The sequence below is a fragment of the Mercurialis annua genome, linkage group LG3 (assembly GCF_937616625.2).
Source record: "Mercurialis annua linkage group LG3, ddMerAnnu1.2, whole genome shotgun sequence".
Classification (NCBI taxonomy): domain Eukaryota; kingdom Viridiplantae; phylum Streptophyta; class Magnoliopsida; order Malpighiales; family Euphorbiaceae; genus Mercurialis; species Mercurialis annua.
This window is the reverse complement of record NC_065572.1, coordinates 75,241,716-75,266,540: the sequence shown is the minus strand read 5'-3', so window position 1 is coordinate 75,266,540 and position 24,825 is coordinate 75,241,716. Positions and strand designations below refer to the sequence as shown.

At 30.4% G+C, this 24,825-nt stretch overlaps 3 protein-coding genes across 3 annotated transcripts; all 3 read right to left on the bottom strand.

Annotated features, from left to right (window-relative positions):
* Window positions 1-5,570: 5,570 nt before the first annotated feature.
* LOC126673017 (UPF0496 protein At3g49070) lies at window positions 5,571-6,687 on the bottom strand. The gene has a single exon (XM_050366969.2). The coding sequence runs from the start codon at window positions 6,668-6,670 to the stop codon at window positions 5,597-5,599; it is 1,074 nt and encodes a 357-aa protein (XP_050222926.1). The 5' UTR covers window positions 6,671-6,687; the 3' UTR covers window positions 5,571-5,596.
* Window positions 6,688-13,026: 6,339 nt separating this feature from the next.
* LOC126673016 (F-box protein At2g26160-like) lies at window positions 13,027-14,348 on the bottom strand. Its single transcript, XM_050366968.2, has one exon. It carries the CDS (start codon window positions 14,335-14,337, stop codon window positions 13,117-13,119), a length of 1,221 nt encoding a protein of 406 aa, XP_050222925.1. The 5' UTR covers window positions 14,338-14,348; the 3' UTR covers window positions 13,027-13,116.
* Window positions 14,349-18,772: 4,424 nt separating this feature from the next.
* Window positions 18,773-19,893, bottom strand: LOC126675014 (protein SRC2). The gene has a single exon (XM_050369579.2). It carries the CDS (start codon window positions 19,724-19,726, stop codon window positions 18,944-18,946), a length of 783 nt encoding a protein of 260 aa, XP_050225536.1. The 5' UTR covers window positions 19,727-19,893; the 3' UTR covers window positions 18,773-18,943.
* Window positions 19,894-24,825: the final 4,932 nt, after the last annotated feature.

Below are 24,825 nucleotides of genomic sequence, written 5' to 3'. Positions count from 1 at the left end.
ATGAGAGGGATTCATTCAGTAGTGTCTTAAGCTTGGTGAAGGATAGGAGTTGGATAAAAAAGATTCCTTATGTACAGCTGCTGGGCCTAAGTAAATGCTGAGTTTAATCGCCTTCAAATTTGTTGGTGGTGAATGGTCATGACATGCATCAACGCCGTGCTAGAGCTATAGCGTAATTTGCTGAAATCGAAAATTAATTAACAAATTACTATTACACCTCTCATATTTGACACAATTCACAGTTTAATCCCTCTTGCTTGAAAATTGAGCCATATAGCCCCTCATTTTTATTTTTGTCAACGATTTAATTCTTCTGTCCATTTTGGATGTTAGTCAATGAAGTCAATGAAACTATATGGTCTCCCACTTTTGTTTTTCTCAACGATTTCACCCCTCACTTTTGTTTTTGTCAACGATTTCGTCCCTCAGGTTTGATAATTAATTTACCTATGAGTCCTTTAACTTTGTTGACTAACACTAAAATGGATGGAGAGACTAAAATATTGACAGAAGTAAAAGTGAAGGGTCATATAGTTTAGTTTTTAAATAAGAGGGACTAAAAAGTTAATTATGTCAAATGTGAGGGATTTCATAGTAATTTGCTCAAAATTAATTGTTATTAAAAAAATTAATTAAATAAAGCCAAATCTATTTTCAGGTCCTGCACTTTTACCGTTCTATTTATATAGTTCTTTTTTAAAGTTTTATATATATTCATAAGTTTCATGTTCTTCACGGATTTAATTTAATAGATCACTTATAGGGAATTTAAAAGCGTGTATTCACTTGGCATTACAGGTATTACATGAAATACGATAAAATGAGTTAGAATTAATGTACTTCCCATCACAAGTCTTTTTATTTATTATGTCTTTGTATTTTCTTTTATTTGGTACTTCTTCTGAAGAGTGTGCTACGGTCTCACGTGCTTTTTACGGCGAGTGTTGCGCACATACCTTTCTATCCGCAAAAGATTTAAAAATTCAAAATAAATTAAGATAAAGACTAACTGAAAACTGTTAGGTCGTGGGTTCGATTCCTCCCACAAGCGCTTCCCACTCTCCAAATTATCAAAAATAAAATAAAATTGGCGACCTATTTATCATGAATATTCATACAGGATAGGCAAATCTAGGTAGATCCCTAACTCGTCTATTTAAGAATTTGGCGCTCCCTAAATTTACATGTGAACACCAGCCAGATTATTGTTTATGGAGGTCGTTTAAGATATTTTGAGAAGTTAGAGGTTTTCCTTTTTTGATTAATAGAAATCAGAGTTAATAAGTAGTATAGGGAATTTTATTAAAATTTGGAACTGAAACTTCCACCTTACTCTAAATATGGTTAATAACAAAAGGAAATCCAATCCTTATGCAGCACACTTGGCAATAACAGTCGCATAGTTTGCCATTAATTTGCAGCTTCTACTCTTTAACTATTGTTATTTAGGATTAGATAAAACATTAATTTTTTGGCTTGGTATATGAAGAAGGAAGTTTCATAGGAAAAGAAGTAGAGAATTGGTTAGCATTTTATCTATTATATATATAATAAAAATTTAGATATCGAAATAACAGATTTCAAAATATTCTGATATAATTTTTCCTTACACAAATAAATAAGAGAATTGGTTAATTTTTTTATCTATTTGTATTTAATTAACAAAATTTGATCAATTCAGTTAAACAGCTATAATATAAAATCAATTTAAATCATTCCAAATAAGGGTTTTTTCCCATTAAATTGCCCCCAAAATATTTTATTCCCAAATGGTGTCCCCTTATTGAATTCGCAAGTATGACTTGCGGATTCAATGACCATCCCTTAATCACTTGATTAGGGGTGATTAAGGGATGGTTACCAATCATTGGGAGACAACTTTTGTCTCCCAATGATTGGTGTAATCATTAGGTTAATGATTGGGCATTTAATGCCCAATCATTAACCTAAATTATTAAAAAAAAATTAATTTCAATAAAAATTTATTTTAATATATACCTAATAATTGAAAATTAAAAAATATTAAAATCTAATATAAATTTTAATATTTGTAATAAATCAAAAAAAATATTATTTTAAACTTTAAAAATTTGTCAATTTTATCCTATTTTGCATTTTTATGTTTTAATTGTACCCTGAAATATTAAATTAACGTCTTTTTCATTTGAAAAAAATTTAAAAAACATTCTCCACGTCTAGCATATATTAACTGTATGTTTTTAAAATTTATTTAAATTTAGTTAAATTAATTAAGAATTTAAATTAGTGTTAATTTGATTATGGTTTTTAGTTAGTTTTTAAAAATAAAGGATTTATTTGTACTTTTTTGAATAAAAAAGAATTTAATTTCATCTTTAGACTTAGTTAATTGACAACACTTTTCAACGTCGGGATGGGATTGAATTTTTTTTTAAAGGTGAGGGGTTTTTGAGTGATTAGGCCTTTTAAAATTGTTTACAAATTTGGTACAAAATAGAACAAAACTAATCACGAAATCGGACCAATTTTGAACCACCGTGATATTCTGCTTCTAAATTTAACTAATCTCTAACATTTTATTAAAATACAATTAAATTTTATAATTATATTAAATTCTTTAATTTATTACATTTTTCTAAATCATACTAGGTTTAAAAATCTTATCAGTAATTTTTATTTAATATCAATTTTAACAATCATAATACCTACCATTTTACCAACATTAAATAATAAATTAATATAATATAAAAATTAGTATTGGTAAAATTATTAATTTATTTCAAATTTTAAAATAATATTGTTTTTTAATTTATTATAAATATTAAAATTTATATTTAATTTTAATATTTTTTTAATTTTTAATTATTAGGTAATATTAAAATAGATTTTTAATAAAATTAATTTTTTTAATAATTTAGGTTAATGATTGGGCATTAAATGCCCAATCATTAACCCAATGATTCACCAATCATTGGGAGACAAAACTTGTCTCCCAATGATTGGTAACCATCCCTTAATCACCCTTAATTGGGTGATTAAGGGATGGTCATTGAATCCGCAAGTATGACTTGCGAATTCATAATGAATCCGCAAGTCATACTTGCGGATTCAATAAGGGGCACCATTTGGGAATATAATATTTAGGGGGCAATTTAATGGGAAAAAACCCTTCCAAATAATATTTTAACTTATTCCATTTTCATCTAATACTCAACACTTCACGATCAAGTTGTTTTTTTATCCTTTCTTTCAAAAATGATAAAATATAAAATTGGGATTGCGAAAAGAGAAAGAAGAAAATTATTAATGTAGTAAATCTTAAATAAATATAGGTGAATGAGCCAGCGATGCCACAGGTTAGTATCAGAATGTAGAGGGACCAGGGACAGTTCATATTTCAATTGCGAGTCTTATAATGCCGACTTTGTTGGCTTCAGCTGTGTAACTATTTGTTTCTTCACTCTTAATTTGAATTAGAGTTCTTGAATTAAAATGTATGGATCGAAAGAGATTAATAGTTCTAACTTCTAACCGATTATCCAACTTGAGCTAAATTAATTAACATAATAATAACTTAAAAAAATACCGGTACTATACATTAAAAAAATGTAAACAAGTTTCCAAGCACTGCCTTATTAGAAATAGAGTTTACCAATGGGAGTTGGTTCAAGTGGTAAGCGGCTTGATATCGCTTAAGCAAGGTCTCGGGTTCGAGTCCTTGTGAATGCAGAAAATTCCCACTGGTAGACTCACCCACCATGCCAGGTGCGCGACGCGGGTCGGATCCGGATTAGTCAGGGCGAAGCCTTGGTAACCGGATGGGCTTACCAAAAAAAAAAAATAGAGTTTGACTAATCGGTAGGAGTAAATAATTTTATATAGACGAGAACGTAAAAATTAACATGCTTATGAAATATGTTTAGATTCAACTATGACCAAGTAATCAATACTAGCTAATAGGTGGTTGAATTTTTACAATATTTATATTTTTAAGCAATGTGAGATTATTTTTAACAAATACCCCTTAATTTGGATGAAATTATAGTTAATCACCATTAGTTAACTTTTGATGAATCTTCTTAAATTGACTAGCCTCATAACTTGTGACTAGTAATAATTATAGCTTTATGTACATACTGAGTTTGTATTTGAACTTTTCTTTTTACTAAATAAAATTAAAATGTTATCAGAAGTAGTTGAAGGGGGCTTTTTGTTTTGTTTTCTGAACTTAAATTAGATCCAGTTTGCAAGACATAATCTATATCTATAGTATATATAAAAGCACGGATGGGATAGAAGAAAAGCAAATTTACCGAGTAATTCTTTTGAATTTATTACTAAATAAAGGTTTTATAGTCATTAACTAATTAGTTATTCAATTAATTACTATAGTAATTAAAGTCCTAATTAAAATAGGTAGCTAAATTATCTCCAATTTAATTTTTGTCTATATCTATACTATATATAAAAGCACGGATGGGGGAAGGGGGCAAGCAAATTTACTGAATAATTTTTTTGAATTTATTACTAAATAAAGGTTTTATAGTCATTAACTAATTAGTTATTTAATTAATCACTATAGTAATTAAAGTCCTAATTAGAATATGTAGCTAAATTATCTCCAATTTAATTTTTAGTATGTAAAAAATAACTAAATTGTATCCAAATTAGTAGGAATACATATCTTTTAGTTTGATTGAATTACAAAATTAAAATACTGCATTTGGTCAATATATTATTATTTAAATTTCTATCTTATTATTTTTAAAGATATTATTAATAAAATTAAGTTAATTATTTAATTATGGTTATTATAAAATCAAACGAAGAATAAATTCAGTATGGAAAAAAAATTAATAACCGAATATATTATATTTACTTTTATAAAAAATCTTAACTAATTTAATATTAATTATAAATAAAAAAATTGATATAATTATAATAAATTTACTAATATGTTCATTGACGAGTTACGTTACGAGTCACGTGCATAGCATGTAATGCGAAACTAATCTATACTATATATAAAAGCACGGATGGGGGGGGACAGGCAAATTTACGGAATAATCCTTTTCAGTTTACTATTAAATAAAGGTTTTATAGTCATTAACTAATTAATTATTTAATTAATCACTATTGTAATTAAAGTCCTAATTAGAATAGGTAGATAAATTATCTCCAATTTAGCTTTAATATATAAAAAATAACTAAATTATCTCCAAATTAGTAGGAATACCTATCTTTTAGTTTGATTGAACTACAAAATTAAAATATTGTATTTGATCAATATATTATTATTTAAATTTTTATTTTATTATTTCTAAAGATATTATTAATAAAATTAAATTAATTATTTAATTATGGTTATTATAAAATTAAAAGAAGAATTTTCAGTATGAAAAAAAAATTAATAGTCGAATATATTATATGTACTTTTATAAAAATTCTTAACTAATTTAATATTAATTATAAATAAAAATTGATATAATTATAATAAAATTATTAATATGTTCATTGACGAGTTACGTTACGAGCCACGTGCATAGCACGTAATGCGAAACTAGTTACTAAAAAAGTATAAAATCAAGAACTAAAAAAAGGAGTTAGTTTACGTTAACTATGTCATAAATAAAATATTAGGAGCCTTGTTAAATTGACCAGGATTCAAGATCTCTTTAAGCACAAGATTTCTCGCTCTATTTATAGTCATAAAACACAAGTACAAATGTTCCTCCACGTCATCTAGCTGTTCCTCCACGTCATCTAACCGAACCACTTCCTCATTGGCTCGAACCCAAACCTCTCCTATCTCCATCCAAAACTCAATTCTTGCTTTCATATGCTCCATTTCATCGGTCAGCCGAGCCACAAGCCGGCTAACGGTTTCCAAGTCTTTACATAGGATGTAAGTCCCCTTTGCCGCCATATCCAGTTGAGCCGACACTTTTGCTAGCCTCCTACTTGAAGCCAACTTCATCGAAGCCGCTGTCATAAGACTCGGCGCAGCCACTAATAATGCTAGAGCATGAGTCGCTAGGATTATGGCCAGTGAAGCTGTTAAAGTTACGGCGAATAAAGCTGAGCCGTGTTTTAGTTTGTTGTTAAGGTGTAACTTGGCTTTAGCTTTGTCACGGCTTGACTCTAGTCGCTTTAGTAGCTTGGAGCAATCGGCTTGTATGACTCGAACCTGATTTAGAGATGGACCGGACCGAAGAAACGGGTTAGACTTGGCAAATTCTGTTAGTACGGCAGCAATGTCCGTTGATTGGATGGCGGTTTTAAGAGAGCGGTATTTGATACGTGTACGGTCAATATTTTTTATTAGTAATCCACATAAAAATGAAACATTAGCGGTTTGGGTGAAATATTCGGATAGGAGAAACTTTGCTTTGGGTGTGTTATGTGTCAAGTTAAGGATCTGAGAAACAGTAGACTGATCCGGATCTAAAAGATTCTCCACGAAAAGTCGATAAGACGGAAGCCGGGCGGCGGTTGTAGACTCAACCGGAATACCAGGGGCGGAATTTCCGTCGGATAATGCTAAGACACGTGTCCAGAACTGATTGTACGATTGCGTCCTAAAAGCATTAGCATATTCTTCGCGTACATCCACGCCCACCGGAGGATTGGTGGAGCCGCTGCGGCCATTAGACTCTGTAATTCCAAGAACAAATTTGATTCTCTTTATCATTATTGATTAGAAGAAGCTGCAAAAAATTATAGAGTATTTAAATGAAAAAGATAGAAGAATTTTAGTGCAAGTGAAGACATGCTCCAAATTTGATGCTTATAAGGAAAATTGAGTGTGTTTGAAATTTCTTACAAGCAGGTCCTTATGTAACTTCGATTATAAGGTTATAATTAGTGTGGCGTGAAGGTTCAAATAAATCTTAATTTACTCAGCTCATTCGTTAATTCTACATTATGGATAATGATTCTCATACAATTAGCTGCGGATCTAGACATAAATTATTAAGAGTCAATTTATAATTAAATTATCATGTAATTTTTTAATATAATTAATAAAATAATTTTTTTTTTAAATAATCCATATTTGACAAAAAAGAATTGACTCGAGTACAAATTAGATCAAGCCCGAACTTGAGGTTTAGCTTGAATGAATTTGAATTCTCAAGTGCGAGTTCAATAAAAAAAAATATTAAATTAAATTAAATTTTATTTTATTTAACAATAATCAATTAAGACAATATAAATTTAGTTTATAAAAAAAAGACAATATAAATTTAAATTTAGAGATATAAAAAATTAATATAGTAAAGCGTTATTATTATTTTATAAATGTGAAGCTCATTTAAGTTCACGAGTCTTTTAAATCAACACCCGACTTCGTTTCGAGGTATAATTCAAATAGTTCGAACTTGTGTTTAAATTTTTTTAATCAGTTTTGAATTTTTTTGGTCAAGCTTAAGCAATTCCGAGTAAGCTAAAAGAAATTACAGTATGTTTTATGTAAAGCTTTATTCCACAGTTCATCACGTTCAGTGACGGACACACTCTTGGACCAAGGGGGACATTGGACCCCCCTGGAATTTGAGTTTTTCTTTACTACTGTATATTAGTAATACTCTACATAGATCATTTCACAAACTATGAAACTCATTATACCATTAAAATTTACTATATGCCAAATATACTAAAGCCACAATCTAAAATAAGAAACCATTTTTTATATATTCATATGCTATCCTCATATGTTAAATTATATATTTTCATATTGGGTTAAAATATTTTTAAAAACAATAATATACTAAATAAATAAATATAAGTAATTTCAATAACTATTTTTTTAATTTTTACTAGTATAATTTCAATAACTATCTTTTTTTAATTTTACTAGTTTTAATATAAATTTTTATTAACTTTTAAAATTTATTTTGATTGAACTGTTATTTTAGTCCAACTTTTAAAACATTATTTCTGACTATATTCTATGAATCAAATCGACCTGTCCAATTTGATTTAATCAAGTAAAAATTACCAATTTAACTGGTTCAACAAATTATGATCATTTCCGTTTAATTCTTTTAGATAATTAGAATACAATAGTCTATCATATTTGAATAAAAAATGTAAAACCATTAAAATGATTAAATTAAAAATATTACAAGAACTATTAAATGATTGTTTGGTTGCTTACATAATAAAAGATGTATAAAGTTGCTATGCGGCAATTTTAGAAAATAAAAGATCACACTTTTATATCGCTTTTCCTTTTAAAAAAATCATTTTGTTAATTTGGACCCCCCTGGAAAAAAAATATGTATCCGTCACTGATCACGTTCATTAATTGTTGTTTCGTATTAAGAAATTGATGAAATATCACTGTAATGTACTCTATAAAAAATACAATTTGGCTCATATCCCGACTATTCAGAAGCCAATACACAAGTTGAATAGCTCTCCCCCAAGAACAATGCATCCCCATCCAACGATTTTACCTCGACTATCTTTGTTTTCTGATGATTCGATTCGTCACCGACTTGTTGTATGAGCTTAAAAATCTTAAAAGTTGCTGTTAGGTACGAATCTTCGATTTCTTCATCCTCGTCGACAAATCTTTAAATTATCATCAGACTATCTTTGAATGATTCGACTAAATAATTTTGGAAAGTATAATATTTTCCTCCTTCTCTAATTGTCTTAAATTTATCGGCAGGTAAAACAATCTTAAGTTGAGGAGAGTTACCACTAAAATATAGTATAACTTCAGTGCTAATATTCATTAAAAGAAAAAAACTTCAGTGCTAATTGTAGATGAATCAAATAGAAGATTAATCGCATAAAACAAGTTTTTGTAACAGATTATGTCCGTACAAAATGCAAAATTTTAAAACACTATTTTCTTCCACTCATGACCCCAGATTTCAAATAATTTATTTTTAAGCCGAAATAATTTATAATCACAACTATAAAATCACGAGGATGCAAAGTCGGCTCTGCCGATAACATTAACCTGAAAACATCATATTGATGCTCTTTAATGTTCAATTCACACTCAATATCATACGATTCTTTAAACTGAGGAGCGAACGTAATAATCCATTCGATTTCAATAATAATTCATTCGATTAAAAAAACAAAATAATTAAGTGTCTAATTTTAGGAAAAGAATAAAAATAATAAAAATAACTACAGTAGTAAGAATTTTATTATAAAAAAATTAAAGTTTTTAAATAAATTTATATTATCCATTCATAATATTACATCTCTTTACATATTAAATATTTTTCTATTAGTATCATTTATATTATTTATTATATTTAAGCAAAAGAAGAGTTTCTTTTTTTTGACAAATTTATCAGTTCATAGCTGTATATTCACAAAAACTGGAAATGAAAAATGAGTCGAATTACAATTATGTTTCTACTATCTCACAATTGGCAGAGAGTCAAATTTCCCTTAAACTCAAAAGCTCAGAATTACACGAGTCACGTCCTCAACAAATTCAGCCCAAGATGTTTATGGATTAAGATCTAGAGTCTCATTAGGCCTCCTCTCTGCATAAGCGATCCTCATTCTTTTCACTTATGGAAACCAAGTATTAGCCACATGGAGCATAGTCTGACACATATCCTCAAAACTATCTAAATCAGCCTTTTTCAACAGTACTAATTGTGTTTTCTCCTTATTTTGTAGTATGATCTTTATAGGTGCTAGGAATGCTGCAACATCTTGGACATTTTCAACTAGATTAATGCCTTCTTCTTCCTCAGCCTGCGCAACAATAACCAACTCTTCAGCTTCAACATCTTCTTAATCTCTATTATCCGCCTCCTCCTCCTCGCCCCCCTCCACCCCATCGATCGTCGGCATCGTAACCGGCCTCATCAAACTCACCGTACTCTTCTTGATCCTCAGCTGCTCCAAAATGTATGATCAAGTTTCATCATCGCAACACAATTTTTATACTTCCTTTTTTTCTATTTGTTTTTCAGGTGGATGAATTGGAAGATTTTCGAGCAGATGACTTAAACGAATATGATCTATATTTAGCATTAAACACATAATATCAATAAATCATTAAGTTTTTAACAGAGTTGTAATCCTCAATTCAGTAAACTTTAATAAATATAAAAACTTAATCCATAAAAAAAACACTAAAGTGAGTGATGACTGTAAGTGATAGGCATCCTGCCGCATCCATGCACACCATATCAGATTTTTTAAAAAATTAATTAACTATGCATGTCTCATGTTAATATGCTCGCACAGTTTTACGACGTTATCATACCTCCTATAACATTTATCATGTGGACAAATATAAGTAAAATTATGACAACAGCGCTGCATATGGGCGTGGAATCCATTGAGAGACAAATAATCCTTCTTGCAAAGATTGCATAAAGCGTTGGTGTTAAAGTGGCAATCGTGATATTTGTTTTGCTTGTGGGGTCGGTCGGCTAGTTTCGAGTCCGAGTCGCTATCTTCATCTTGTTTTTCACCCTAATTTTCGTAATCGTCTTGATTTTGGCTTTAAGATTAAATAGCTAGTTCACTGTCAACTTCGTCCATGACGAGTAATGAAAAATTAACTAAATATGTGAAAGAAAACAACTTGTTATATAGACATAAGAAATGAGAAAATTGTGAATAAAAATATGAAATGTAAATAATGTGCATAAAAATAAGAAATGTAAATAATGTGTATAGAAATAAAAAAATGTAAATAATACGTAATAAAAGTATCTTTGTATAAGTAAAACGCACAGGTGAGCAAACTACCAGTTAAATTGGATTACTTTAAATAATTGCCAATTTAGTTCGTTTGGTCAGCAATGGCGAAGAGAGGATGGGGCGAGTTAGGGCGGCCGCCCCACTCCTCTAGTAAAGACCTTGAGACCTATGTCCCAAACCATTGTCACCCTTCTGATGTAAAAAGTAATGTGGGCAAAAGTTAAACCAGTGCGACAATGCTTTTTTAAAAAAACCAGAATAAGTTAGGAGAGGAAATGTTTTTAGGTAAATTCAGTTTACCACGTCATCCGCACACTAAAATAATATGTCATTAAAATGATGGCATTATTGTAATGTCACTATTAAAATGTGTAAAAAAGAATGACAAATGAAATTATATATATGTCATTATTTTAATAACGTCAGGTTGAAAACCAAAAACTTTATATATTTGAGGTGTTTATTATGAAATAATTTGTCTTTTGTTTAATAACATAAATGATTAGCAACTTTAAATGATGACGTTCTTTTTTTTTTTATTTTGGCAAAAAGGATAAATTAGCTTTCTCATTATAAATTTTAATTATATATTAAGTCTATTAAATATAAATTAAACTATTAAATTATTAAATACTAGAAAATAAAATGATATAAATTTGTTGATTGACTATGTATGTATTTTATTATAGTTATTTTAATGTAATTTCCTAATTTTTAATTTGATAGATCCCAACACCTGTATTCTATTTTAAATTTGTATTTTCATATTTTGAAATTAGAACATTAAAGGTCAAGCATACGCATATGTGGCCGACTCGGACACCCATTGCAATTGATTGCCGCCTGCAAACCTAATTTAATTTTAAGTTTTAAAGTGTCAAATGATAAGTTTAGTTCTTTATTTTTAAATTTTTTTAATCTAAAATCAGAATCAACGCTTAATTTTATTTTTCTAATAAGTATATTTCTTTTTTTCCCTCCAATTATATTAAAAAAAATTAACCAAATATATTATTTATATAAAAAGATTAAAATAGCTAAATCATTTGACTTAATTATTTTTAAAAGTCCAAATAATGTGTTTAGACAAAAAATTTATTTTTAAAAAAAGCTGAACGACACATCGTTGGATATAATTTATTATTTTTAAATAACTGAACAACAATAATTTTGCCTCATCTAACTTGAGATTCTGGCTCCGCCCCTGTTAGCCGGTTTGATCAATAAAATATTTTTGGTTTGATAATGGTTAAAAAAATTGTTAACCGAATCGATCAAATATTTATAATTTTTATTGTTTTTATTGTTATTGATGTAATCAAATTAACTGTTTAATATAATTAATTTAATCTTGATTGATATAATTCTGACCAGTGTTGGTTCGATCAAATAAATAAAATAATAGAATTAATTAGAATTTACAATTTTTATATTTGCTCAACCCTGTTAAGAGTGGGGGACAGTTGCAATTCGCAAAGTTAATCTACCTACCAACTCATGTAATTCCGTCCAATTGAAAATGTTATGCCCCGTCATAATTTATGATCATATTGCAATAGTATTAATTCTTAACCCATTGCATTTTTAGATCTTTAAATATTATGCTTTTAGTCACTTCAGACTTTGGTAAAACATAGTATTTCAACATCTAATTTTAATATTTTTTTAATTTAAACATTCTTCATCCTAATCAGCAATTAAGTACAAGTGTATAAACAGAGTATAGGAGTGAGCAAACTGCGGATTAAACTGAATTAATCGATCTATTTTGATTGAAAATTGATTGATTCAGTTAATTTGACCGATTCGATCAATTAATATTTTCTATTAGATTATGGTTACAGATTTTATCAACCGAGTCAATCAATTTTTTTATTTGTAATTATTATTGTTTACATACCAAAATTAGTCTATTAATTCAGTTAATCTCATTCTGCTTAGTTCGACTGGTTCGATTGGTTTGATTATAACTTTTGGATTGTCTTGCTATATAGGCTCAACGGAGAAAATGCAGGAGATATAGGAGAGTATATTGATAGGAGGCACAATTAATTCTCTAAAAGAGCATGTTAAATAATACCTGTCTTTTTATAAATTATGTTTATGTATTTGATAAAGTTCAATAAATTTATGATTAATTAATTAAAGTTTAATAAATTTATATATTTGGTGCAGCAAAAAAATTATCGACATAATCCATGAAAATATATACATGAACTTGTTTGGTGAAAATAATACAACTATGTCTAAAGCAAACAATACTTCAAATTTCTTGATCTCTAACAACTCAGTTACAATTTGCAACAGCCACAGACCACAACTAATAACAGTCTAACACCACCGTATTTAAATTCCAGTTCCAAATGATTATTAAAACAGAACATCACTTGAAAAGATAAAATAAGAATCAAAAGAAAAAAAACCAAGACATCGAATGAGTCTTCACATAAGTTTGGGATGAATCCAAATCGGCTGCAGCAAATATTTATGAGCAATGTTAGGAACGTGATGCGAGCCAAAACTTCCATCGCTCACACTGAAAGTGCCAATACCACGGAATCCGCATTCATAATAATCCGAATATGAAATATCACTATGATGTTCTGTAAAATAAATATAATTTGGCTCGCATCCTGAATATTCAGAGGCTAATATAGATGTTGAATGGTTGTCCCCCAGAAACATTGCATCGCCATCCAACGATTTTACCTCTACTACTTCCAATTCATCATCTACTAATTGTACGAGCTTAAAAACCTTGAAATTTGTTGTTTGAAATGTACATTCAATTTCGTCGTCATTTTTCTTAAATCTTTGAATTATCATCAAACTTCCTTGGGATGATTCAACTAAATAATTTTGTAATTCAAAAGATTCTAATCCTTTTCTGACTGTTTGAAATTTATCGGCCGGTAAAACAACCTTAAACTGAGGAGAGTCGCCACTAAAACATACAACTTCCGTAGAGTATGTAAATGACTTTCTTAAAAAATTAACAGCATAAATCAATTTTTTATAACATATTATATCCACGCAATACGCTCCATGTCCATATACTATTTTTTCCCACCGTTGATCCTTAAATTTAAAATACTCTATTTGCAACTTTGAGCTATTTATAATCACAACCGTAAAATCATTAGGATGTAAAGTAGGGTCGACGGATAATATTAACTTAAAGACGTCAAATGGGCGTATTTTCATGTTCAACTTATACTTGGCATGCAATTCTTTGAATTGACGATCAAACGTAGGGAGATGAATAAAAGCTTGTGTGAAAGGATTAAATAATGTGATCGACCGATCCTTTTCTACGAAAAAAAGCCAGCCGTGTGAAGAACCACAACATCGTTTATTTATTGGAACGTGCAACTTAAAGTCGTATACCTTTCTTGTAGCCGCGTTGTATAGGCTACGCCATTGTTCTCTGCCATCTTCGGCAGGAACAAGAAGCAGCGGGAGATGTTTACTGAAGCAATAATTGTTGATTCGGATTTGCTTGTGATGTTCAGCCACAAATAGCCATGGTTTGCATACAACTCCAAATCGTATGTAGTCGAATAACGAGATTAAATTTTCTAATATAATATCTAATACGTTTGCCGGAAGCGTTTCCCACTCTCTAATATTGTTCTCTTTTAACTTTTTTCCATCATTCTCCATGATAAAATTAATTAAGCTACGTAAAAGTTTTTGTGTTTTGTTATGGTTGCAGAATAAAAAAATTACGAATTCAATGTGTTATATATAGCAGATTTTAGTTAGTGTTAAAATGTATTAGGGTTTCGGACTTATTAGGTTCCTATTCCTAGTAGGAAAACTATTTCATTCGATTTTAATTTCAATTTTTTTAGAACAATTTCAATTTAATTTTATTAGTATGATAAACCTTTTTTTCTTTTTACACAAACACAATTTTTTTTTAAATCTAAAGGAAGACTTTATATTAAACGCGTTCTCTCATTATAAAATCAACGTCAATCTTCCCCTGTGGTCTGGCGCGTTGTCAAAAATGCCCTTAAATATTCAAAACCTAAAATTATAATTTTTAAATCCAAAAATTATAATTTTAAAAATCTTTGAGTTTTTTTTTATTCTTTTTTTTCTTTTGTTATCTTCTTCTCCATTTCTTCGTTCCACCTGACCATCCCACTTTCATCTTCTCTACTCTAGAAACACTAAAAATGAAAGAATTGAACTTAATTTATTTAATATTATAATAAAAGAATCATCCTAAATTTATCATCATCCTCATCAAAATTAATAATTCCTGGGCAATTTCCTGACTTATTTAAGTGTAATAAAATGAACAACACAAAAAGAGCCTTGTTTTGAAATTGTAGGTATAAACCCTTTATAAAGCGTCATGCTCCCTTCAGTTCACACTCTCCTCATTGCACAATCAATTTCACCATTATACGATGTCGCTTTCGCCAGTGTACAGTTTCATATGCATAATTCTAGAGTGGGATTGAAAACGAAATGTGACAATTTATTAAGGAGAATTGGCTGATAAGACTGTCACAGTGTCAATTATTTTTAGATTAGGGTGAAATTGAAAACAAAATGTATGGATTTGTGTGTAATCGGCGATTTTACAACATTATGGTGCAAAAAAAAAGGGCTAAAAAGTGGAGGTTTTTCTTCAGACCATTAGCCCAACACAATTTATACACTTCTTCTGTTTATTTTTCATCTAGATTAATTAAAAGATTAACAAGCATATTACTTAACCAAAACAATTTATATATCTTTAGCATTAAAATACATAATACATAATCATAATTTAAAGTTCATTAAATCATAATTCTAAAATTAAGATTTTAACAAAGTTTAATCCTCAATTCATTAAATTTTCTTAAATATAAAAACTTAATCCATAAAAAAACACTAAACAAAGTGATGACCATAAGTGATAGGCATCCATGCACACCGTACCAAATTTATTAACTTAATTTTCTTGAGACTTAACTAATTATGCATGCCTCCTGTCAATATGCTCGTGCAGCTCTGCGGCATTACCATACCTCCTATAACATTCTCCATGTGGACAAATATAAGTATAATTATGATGACAACTCCACATATGGGCGCGGAGTCCGTTGAGAGAACCAATATCCTCCCTACAAATATTGCATAAAGCGTCGGTATCGTAGTGCCCACCATGATCTTTTTTTGGCTTTTGGGGTCGATCGGCTAGTTCCGAGTCCGAGTCGCTATCTTGATCTTGATTTTCAGGTTCATCTTGGTTTTCACCTTGATCTTCATAATCGTCTTGATTTTGGCTTGGAGATTGAAGATGCTCACTGTCAACTTCATCCATGATGAGTAATGAAAACTTAATTAAGATGTAAAAGAAAATGGCACATTAAATAGCCATAAGAAATGAAAAAATTGTGAATGAAAATTTGAAATGTAAATAATGTGCATAAAGATAAAAAATTTAAATAATGTGTATAGAAATAAAAAATATAAACCACGTGTACAACATTACAAATATATCTGTATAAGTAAAACAAAGGGGCGAGCAAGCCACCGGTTAAATCAAATTAATCGATACATTTTGGATAAATAATTGCCAATTTGGTTCATTTGGTCAGTTTGATCAATAAATATTTTGGTTCGATAATTGTTAAAAAAATTGTTAACCAGATCGATCAAATATTTTTTATTTATAATTAGTATTATTTTTATTGTTATCAATGTAGTCAAATTATTTGTTTAATATAATTAATTTGATTTTAATTAATATAATTCTGACCAGTGTTGGTTCGATTAAATAAATTAAAATAATTCAATTTATTAGATTTTATTTTTATATTTGCTCAACTCTGTAAAAGTGAGGGACAGTTGCAACTCGCAAAGTTCTTCTACCTACCAACTCATGTTATTCTGTCCGATTGAAAATGCTATGCCTCTTATAGTATTCATTTTGCAATACTACTAATTCTTGGCCAAATGCATTTCTAATTTATATTTCTAAATATTATGCCTTTTAGTCACTTCAGACTTTGATAAAACATAAACATATTTCAACACCTAAATTTAATAATTTTTTATTTAAACATTATTCATCCAAACAACAATTAAGTAAAAGTATATAAGTAGGGTGTTAATCGATCTATTTTGATTGAAAATTGATTAATTCAGTCATCTTTATCGGTTCGATCAATTAATTTTTGGTTCAATTATGATTAGACATTTTATTAATTGAGTCAGTCAAATATAATTTTTTACTTGTAGTAATGTTTAATTCTTATCAGATTAAAGTAATTAATAGACTAATTTTAATTTATTTTATTTTGATTAATCTGATTTTGCTTAGTTGGATTGGTTCGGTCAAATAAATAAAATAAATTTTATTAAGCTTCATCAATTGTCTTGTTATATAGACCCAACGGACTCCACATCTACATGATGAAGGTTCACCATCGACAATTTTCTCATGTTTGCCCGCATGATTAATGTCAAAGGAGGTATCCAAATGAAAATTTGAAACTATAATTAAAACAATTAAAAATTTATTGATTAAGAGCAAATGCCACTGTATTTGAATTCCAGTTCCAATTAATCGTTAGAAATAGAACATCACTTGGAAAGATAAAATAAGAACAATACAAAATCAAAAGAAAAAAAATAACAAGACATCTAATGCAGCTTCACATAAGTTTGGGATGGATCCAAATCGGCTGCAGTAAATATTTATGAGCAATGTTAGGAACGTGATGCGAACCAAAACTTCCATCACTCACATTGAAAGTGCCAATACCACGAAACCCGCATTCATAAGAATCCGAATATGAAATATCGCTGTGATGTTCTGTAAAATAAATATAATTTGGCTCGCATCCTGAATATTCATAGGCTAATACCGACGATGAATGGTTGTCTCCCAGAAATATTGCATCGCCATCCAACGATTTTACCTCTTCTACTTTCAATTCATCATCTACTAATTGCACGAGCTTAAAAACCTTGAAGTTCGTTGTTAAGAATGTACATTGAGCTTCTTCATCTCTTGTACATTCAATTTCTTCATCTCTTTTCTTAAATCTTTGAATTATCATCAAATTTCCTTTGGATGATTCAACTAAATAATGTTGTAATTCAAAAAATTCTAATACTTCTATACTTGTATGAAATTTTTCCGCCGCTAAAACAACTTTAAACTGAGGAGAGTCACCGCTAAAACATATAATTTCCGTGTAAAATGTAGATGAATCTGATAAATAATTAACCGCATAAATCAAATTTTTGTAGCAGATTATATCCACAGAATGCGTTACATGTTCATATACTATTGTTTCCCACCTCTGATCCCTAAATTTAAAATAGAATATTTGCAACTTTGTATTATTTATGAAGACAGCTGTAAAATCATCGGGATGTAAAGTAGGGTCCGCGGATAATATTAACTTAAAGACATCAAATGGGTGTTGTTTAATGTTTAACTCACACTCAATATCGTACGATTCTTTAAACTGAAGATCGAACGTAGGGAGATGAATAAAAGCTTGTGTGAAAGGATTAAATAATGTGATCGACCGATCCTTTTCTACGAAAAAAAGCCAACCGTGTGAAGATCCACAACATCGTTTATTTATCGGAACGTGCAACTTAAAGTCGTATACCTTTCTTGTAGCCGCGTTGTATAGGCTACGCCATTGTTCTCTGCCATCCTCGGGAGGAACAAGAAGCAACGGGAGATGTTTACTGAAGCAATAATTGTTGATTCGGGTTTGCTTGTGATGTTCAGCCACAGATAACCATGGTTTGCATACAACTCCAAATCGTATGTAGTCAAATAACGAGACTAAATTTTCTAATATAATATCTAATACGTTCGCCGGAAGCGTTTCCCATTCTCTAATATTGTTCTCTTTCAATTTTTTTTCTGCCTTCTCCATGATAAAATTAATTAAGCTACGTAAAAGATTCTGTGTTTTGTTATGGCTGCAGACAAAAGCTTTTAGAATTCAAGGTGTAGATGCTGGTTAGTGTTAAAGTTATATCAGGATTTCTGACTAATTTCGTTTCCTATTCCTAGCTGGAATATATACTACTATCTTAAATTAATTTCAATATAAATAAATTAAAATTGATTTCAAATTTCAATTTATTTTTTCTTATTAAAAACATTTTAAATCAAATTGTAATAATTGTTTTTCCTTTTCAACAAACGCAATTATTTTAGGAAACTGACAATCATGATGATGTTTCAATTCAAATCATAAAAAAAAGACTGATTTTTTTTTTAAAGTCGACTTCTCTAGAAGTCATCACCATCATAACCAAGATCATCCTCCACTTGATCTGCCACATCATCAGTAATCTTATCTTCAAGAGCATCAACACCTTCAGCAATTGCCAGTCCACCTAAAGCCCCAGCAACAGCACCCACAGCCAATCCCGTCCCCATTCCACCAAATTTACTTTTCTTCTTCTCCTCTTGCACATAAACCGGCGGTCCGTCAACGTAACCGTAACTCGGCGGCGGTGGAGGCGGAGCACCGTACGGGTATCCACTAGGTGGTGGTGCAGTTGGTGTATAATACGAATATTGACTTCCATAATATTCCCCTATTGGTCGTGGTGGCGCCGGCACACCATAAGGTGGCGCGTAGTATGCAGCAGGAGGAGGATGGTAAGCGCGTTCTCTAATTATAACGTCAACGTCAATCTTCCCCTGTGGTCTGCCTGACGGACGCTTGAGCTGGAGAGAACGGCTAAGTTTCCGGCCGATTCCAACGTCATCTAGAACTTCAGCCATCTTTAAACGAGCCGAGCCGATGAGCGGTTTGGTGTCCTCCTCGGCGTTTGCATGGACGATGTCGATGGAGAGCGTGTGATCTTCAATGGGACCAGGTGGAAGATGAATTACTAGGGTTTGATCCCAGTAAGGAGAAGTATCGCCTTGTTCGTCAACTTTGGTGGAGCTTTTGCTGTTTGGATCGACCCAAACGACGGCGTATGGCCTGAGTGAGCCGTACCGCCAGTTGACGTTCTTTAGATCCTTGGCTGATGAGATGGTGAGCTCAATTTCGTATGACATTTTTGGAGAAATAATAGAAAGAAATAAAGGAAATGTTAAGACAGTGACGGATTAAGGATTGAACATAATCTGCTTATATAGGCTAAACATTTGTGTCTGGTTCTTTAAATTTTGGTGCTCACTGGGGGTGATCAATCCTAAAATTTGATCTTAATTTTACCATGTTGCCCTCTAGGTACTCTCGGAACAGAACATTCCAGGATGTTATGAAATGCCAAGTAGACTTGGTGAAGGGCATTTTCGAGAATATTTATGAGACGGGTATTACTAAAGCTGGTTAGAACCGTAGAAGTGTTGCTTAAGGACTAAGCACATTTGTTTATTTTTTTATGCAATTTGTGTGGGGTCAAGGCCAAGCATAAACTGACAGGTGGAAGTTAATGAAAGGAAGGTGCATGCATTTTATTTTTTAAGCCAATATTGTAATAATAGTTACCGGGAACAACCGGTGGAGGCTGAGAGACTAGAACAGCGTGCCTATCTAAGGCAGGAATATCCTTAAACGCGCATGCATTGGGCGTAATTCCTAATTAGGTCATAGACACGGATTTAACACGCCTTTACTTGGGCTGCTCACGCTCCATTCTGAAAGCCCATTAATTTATACTCCCTCCTCCAATCATTTTTTATTGTTTTTTGTGTTTGTTGTTTAGCTATATTTAACATTATTAATTGTATATTTTTTTATCTGAAAGAAAATATATTAAAGATAAAAAATAGATAATTTAGGAATTACAGCATCTAAATAAAGTAAAACTACTTTTTTCTTGTTGTGCCATAAAGTAAGCTTCTTTATACTCCCTCCGTTCTAATAGAGCTGTCTACTTTGCCTTTATCACACAATTTAAAAATAATAATTATTATTTATAATTTTTATAAAAATTTTCTTACTTTTCTTGTCATACTCCTATTTAATCTAGGGTGCACTTGCAATTTACTTATTAGTGGACTTTAAATAGGGGTAATATAAGAAAATTAAGTGTAAAGTTAGTTACTTTTTGAAAGTGGACAAAAATTTTGGAACAAAAAAAATTCTCAAAATGGACAACTCTATTGAAACGGAGGGAGTATAATTTTTTGAAATATATACAACCCGTGACTTTTAAAAATTGAAACTGAGATGTTAAATATCTTAATAAATTTCCGAGAGTAAATAGAAATGATTTTTTTAATTGATAGCCTATGAAACTTATAATACGTCTCTTTAAAAAATCACCCGAGACCAACCAGAAGATAAAGCCCAATTTATGGCTTCGTGTAATGTGAGCAGTTCTAAGACACCAGGGTCTCATATATTTCAAAAAGCAGTTGAAAATTTACCAACTATTTGACCTTCAGATCAATGTTCAAATATAAAAAATTACATATTTTAAAGTAATAATTTTATCAAAATTTATGAGATGTACTATACATGAAAAATGTTGGTTAAAAGATAAATGAACAAAGGGTCAACGCGCCCACTAAACTTGTGTCACAGGGTCATCTAATCCAATTTATACTTTTTTGAGCAACTAACCCCAAAACTCTTCAATTTTGGGTCAAATAACCCATAATTATATTTTTAAAATATGTAAAATATAAATTGGAGACGAGAGATGTAAAAAAATAATTAGATATTTCCCTAATTGTTATGATATACTTATTCGAAATCTATTTTTTAAAATAAAAATTTAAATTGTGGGGTTATTTGACCCAAAAATGAAGAGTTTTGGGGTTAGTTGCTCAAAAAAGTATAAATTGGGTTAGATGACCCCGTGTTACAAGTTAAAGGGGCGTGTTGACCCTTTGTTCAAAGATAAATGCACATTTTAATATTTAATAAGGTCTTATAATAACACTAGAAAGATTATAACTAAATGGATATTTTTTAATTTAAAAAATATTTGGTAGTTATATATTATTCTTTCACTGTCAAGATAGTGAAGAAACCATGTCTTATCTTTTTATATAAATGTTTACTATAAGTGAATCCTAACTTATTTCTTCAAGTGAAGTATACCAATATTAATTGTTTCTCTTATTTTGTATATGTTCTTTGTTTTCTTTCTCTATAACGCGAATTTGAATCCAAGCAAACTCACTAATCTTCGCCACTAATTTGAACCCACACGAAATATCTTCATGAAGACATGTGCCCAAAAATGTCTTTTAACGGTATGTGCTATTTCTATACACATAAAATTAAACTAAAATCATAAGACAGTCTAAAATGGAAAGTAAGGAGAGATGTGCGTTAAGACAGCACTTAGTTCGTTAAACAAACTTAAATACTTTTATTTATTTTATTTAGGAGGTGTTTGCGGTCGAGTTTGAGAAAAGTAACTTTCGAGCAAGAATTATCATTTTTTTTAGTTTTTGTTTGAGAAACAACAAATAAATGCATATTTTTTTTCAATCTTTTAAAAGATTAAATAACTAATTAAAAATATTTAATTTTAAACTCTAAGCAAAAATTTCAAACATTTTTTAGTAAATTTGTTCACGTTTAAATTCTTAGTAATAGAAGGCCACGTGCACATTTTCATTTTAATGCACATAATATGCTAATTTGGATAAAAGTAGGGCTGGACTTGGACTGGTTAATCGGTTCATAAGCTTCATTTACAAACCGAACCATGCAATTATAGTTTTTAAAATTAAAATTTTAAACCTAAATTGTATGACGATTTACCATTAAATCACTCAACTATCAATAATGGTATGTGATGAATCACCAAACTAAATCCGAGCTGTAACAACCTGCACACCACAAGCAGACAGAGGTCAGAAAGAACTCCGGTGGGGTCACCGGACGTTCACTCCGACGCTCAAGTAAGATTTTTAGGTAAAGGAAGAAGAAGAAGAGAAAAGAGAGTGATTAGAGTAGAGAAAAAGAAATTACGTAGGGTTTGTCCTTAAACCCTCTATTTATAGTTAGGGTTTAAGGACAAACCTGCCTTGCTGGCAGGCTGTGAGCCCAGTGGTCCCAGAAATCAGTTATGCTGACGTGGTAGAATATCCCTGCGGGAGGCACGGGTTGTTAGGTGTGTCAGAGGGAACATTCCTCACGTACCTGTCAGAAGATCTTCTGTGGTCCCAGGATCTGGTACACGAGTGAGCGCTCCTGGGCAGGACCTCGGAGCCCGGTCAAGCCTTGAAGCCCGGATAACTTGGGAGTCAAGTTATCATGGTTCTTGTATCTGAGAGTAGCTCAGAGCTCGGACCAGATGGTCCAGTCTTTCGGGTTTAGGAGCTCGGAGCTCGGCCTAGGTCTGATTTGAACATAACTCAGAGCTCGGATATGATTCTTGGTCCGACCTTATCAGGCATGATTGTCTCGGATGATGTTTGAATTCCCATCGATCCGGTGACCCCCCAAGTCATGTGCTCTATGATTTCAAGAAGGTCGGACATTGTTACCAGGTCGGTAAAATGCTTGACTTAGTGATGTTCGTTCCTAGCGAGGTTGCTTCGCCCCTACTAGATGTGCTACGTTATCAGTATGAATTTTTGGTTTTACGGTTTTAACAATATAGCCACACAAAAAGTCAAATAAAAAAATATATAAGATAAAACTTTAGGCATAGTTTAATAAAAAATAAAAGTTCATTGCATTTCGTTTGTTTAAGAAATGTTATAAATTTTTTTGTATATTTTTTTTAGATTTAATATCTTAAAAATACCTAATCTTTTCGGGCCAGGTCAATTTTAACCAACCATTTCCAAATATTTATTTTGGCAATTTTATTTCAATTTTGGCCAATCATTCATTCTTTTCTTAAAAAATATCAAATTTTTTATTTGTTTAAACTGTGGCATTTTTAGAATTTTTATCTTATTTTGTTCAAATAAAAAAAAAAGTTTTGATTAGAATTGAAAATATTATAAAAGATTCGGTATTTTTTTTGAAAAGATGAGTAATTCACAATTGTGTTGAAATTTAGCTAGTTTTTAAAAGTTAGAATTGACTTTCCCAAAAAAAATTCACATCGTTTGAATTGGAGGTTTTTAAAATCCATAAAGATTAAATTAAAAGAATGTGAAATCCATAAATTTCTAAATTCCATTGTTTGGAATACATATAAAATCCTTGAATAAAATATTTTTTTCGGAATATTTAAGCGTTAGCATAATCAATCATTCGATGGATTTTAACCTTCCCCCTTTCTAGATGAGATTTTAAATAAAGAATTTTGGAGTATGAGAAGATGTGAAAATCCATGCATTGTCGTGTTATTTTTCGTACATAACAATATATTTAAAAGAAATTCATGGATTCTGCAAAAATATGAATTTATTTATCCAAATCACTTAATTCAAACGGTGCCTATTTTTCAAAACATTAGTTTTTTATTGTGAGTTTTCTAACTTATTTAGATAGAACGGCTAATTGGTTAACCGTGGTTGTCAAAACATCGAATCATAAAACCTAAAATATTAACCATATATTATGTGGCATATAAAGCATAAATGTCTAAAACGATGTCATTTTAGTTATCTGCGCGGCTAAAAAAATCATCTTCACAAAAATAAAACGAAGTACAAAATGCGAACTGAGCTATATAATAAAAGTTTGGAAGGATTGTGCTAAAAAGTAAGACAAACTGTAGTTAGTGCTTAAAATGAAAAAAAATTACGAAAGGTGACAATAACCCTAAAAATTTATACTGCTATTAGTGATGATTTTACAACAAAAAGGTGTGACATTCGATGATCATAGGCGAAGTCTAAAATATTTTAATCGATAACGTGAAATGAGACATGGTAGATTTTCCAACGATTATTTTGCCGACAAATTAGTCTGTCAAACTATATATATATATATATATATATATATATATATATATATATATATATCGTCGAAGATTTCGAATGCGAAAAAAGTTATTCCACCGTACTGATAAATCCCTTCAAAATCATTCAGAATACTTTAAATGAGGGTTGATGCAGCATGTAAAGGCGAGTTTTTCTACTCAAAAGTGTACAAATACTATTCGTCAATTGGCTCATGGACCTCCAGTCGAAACCTATGACGAGTACATAAAAATTGCAGAAACCACTGTACTCATTGTCAGTGGCGGAACCAGGACTCCAATTTAGGAGGGTCGAAATTTTTACGT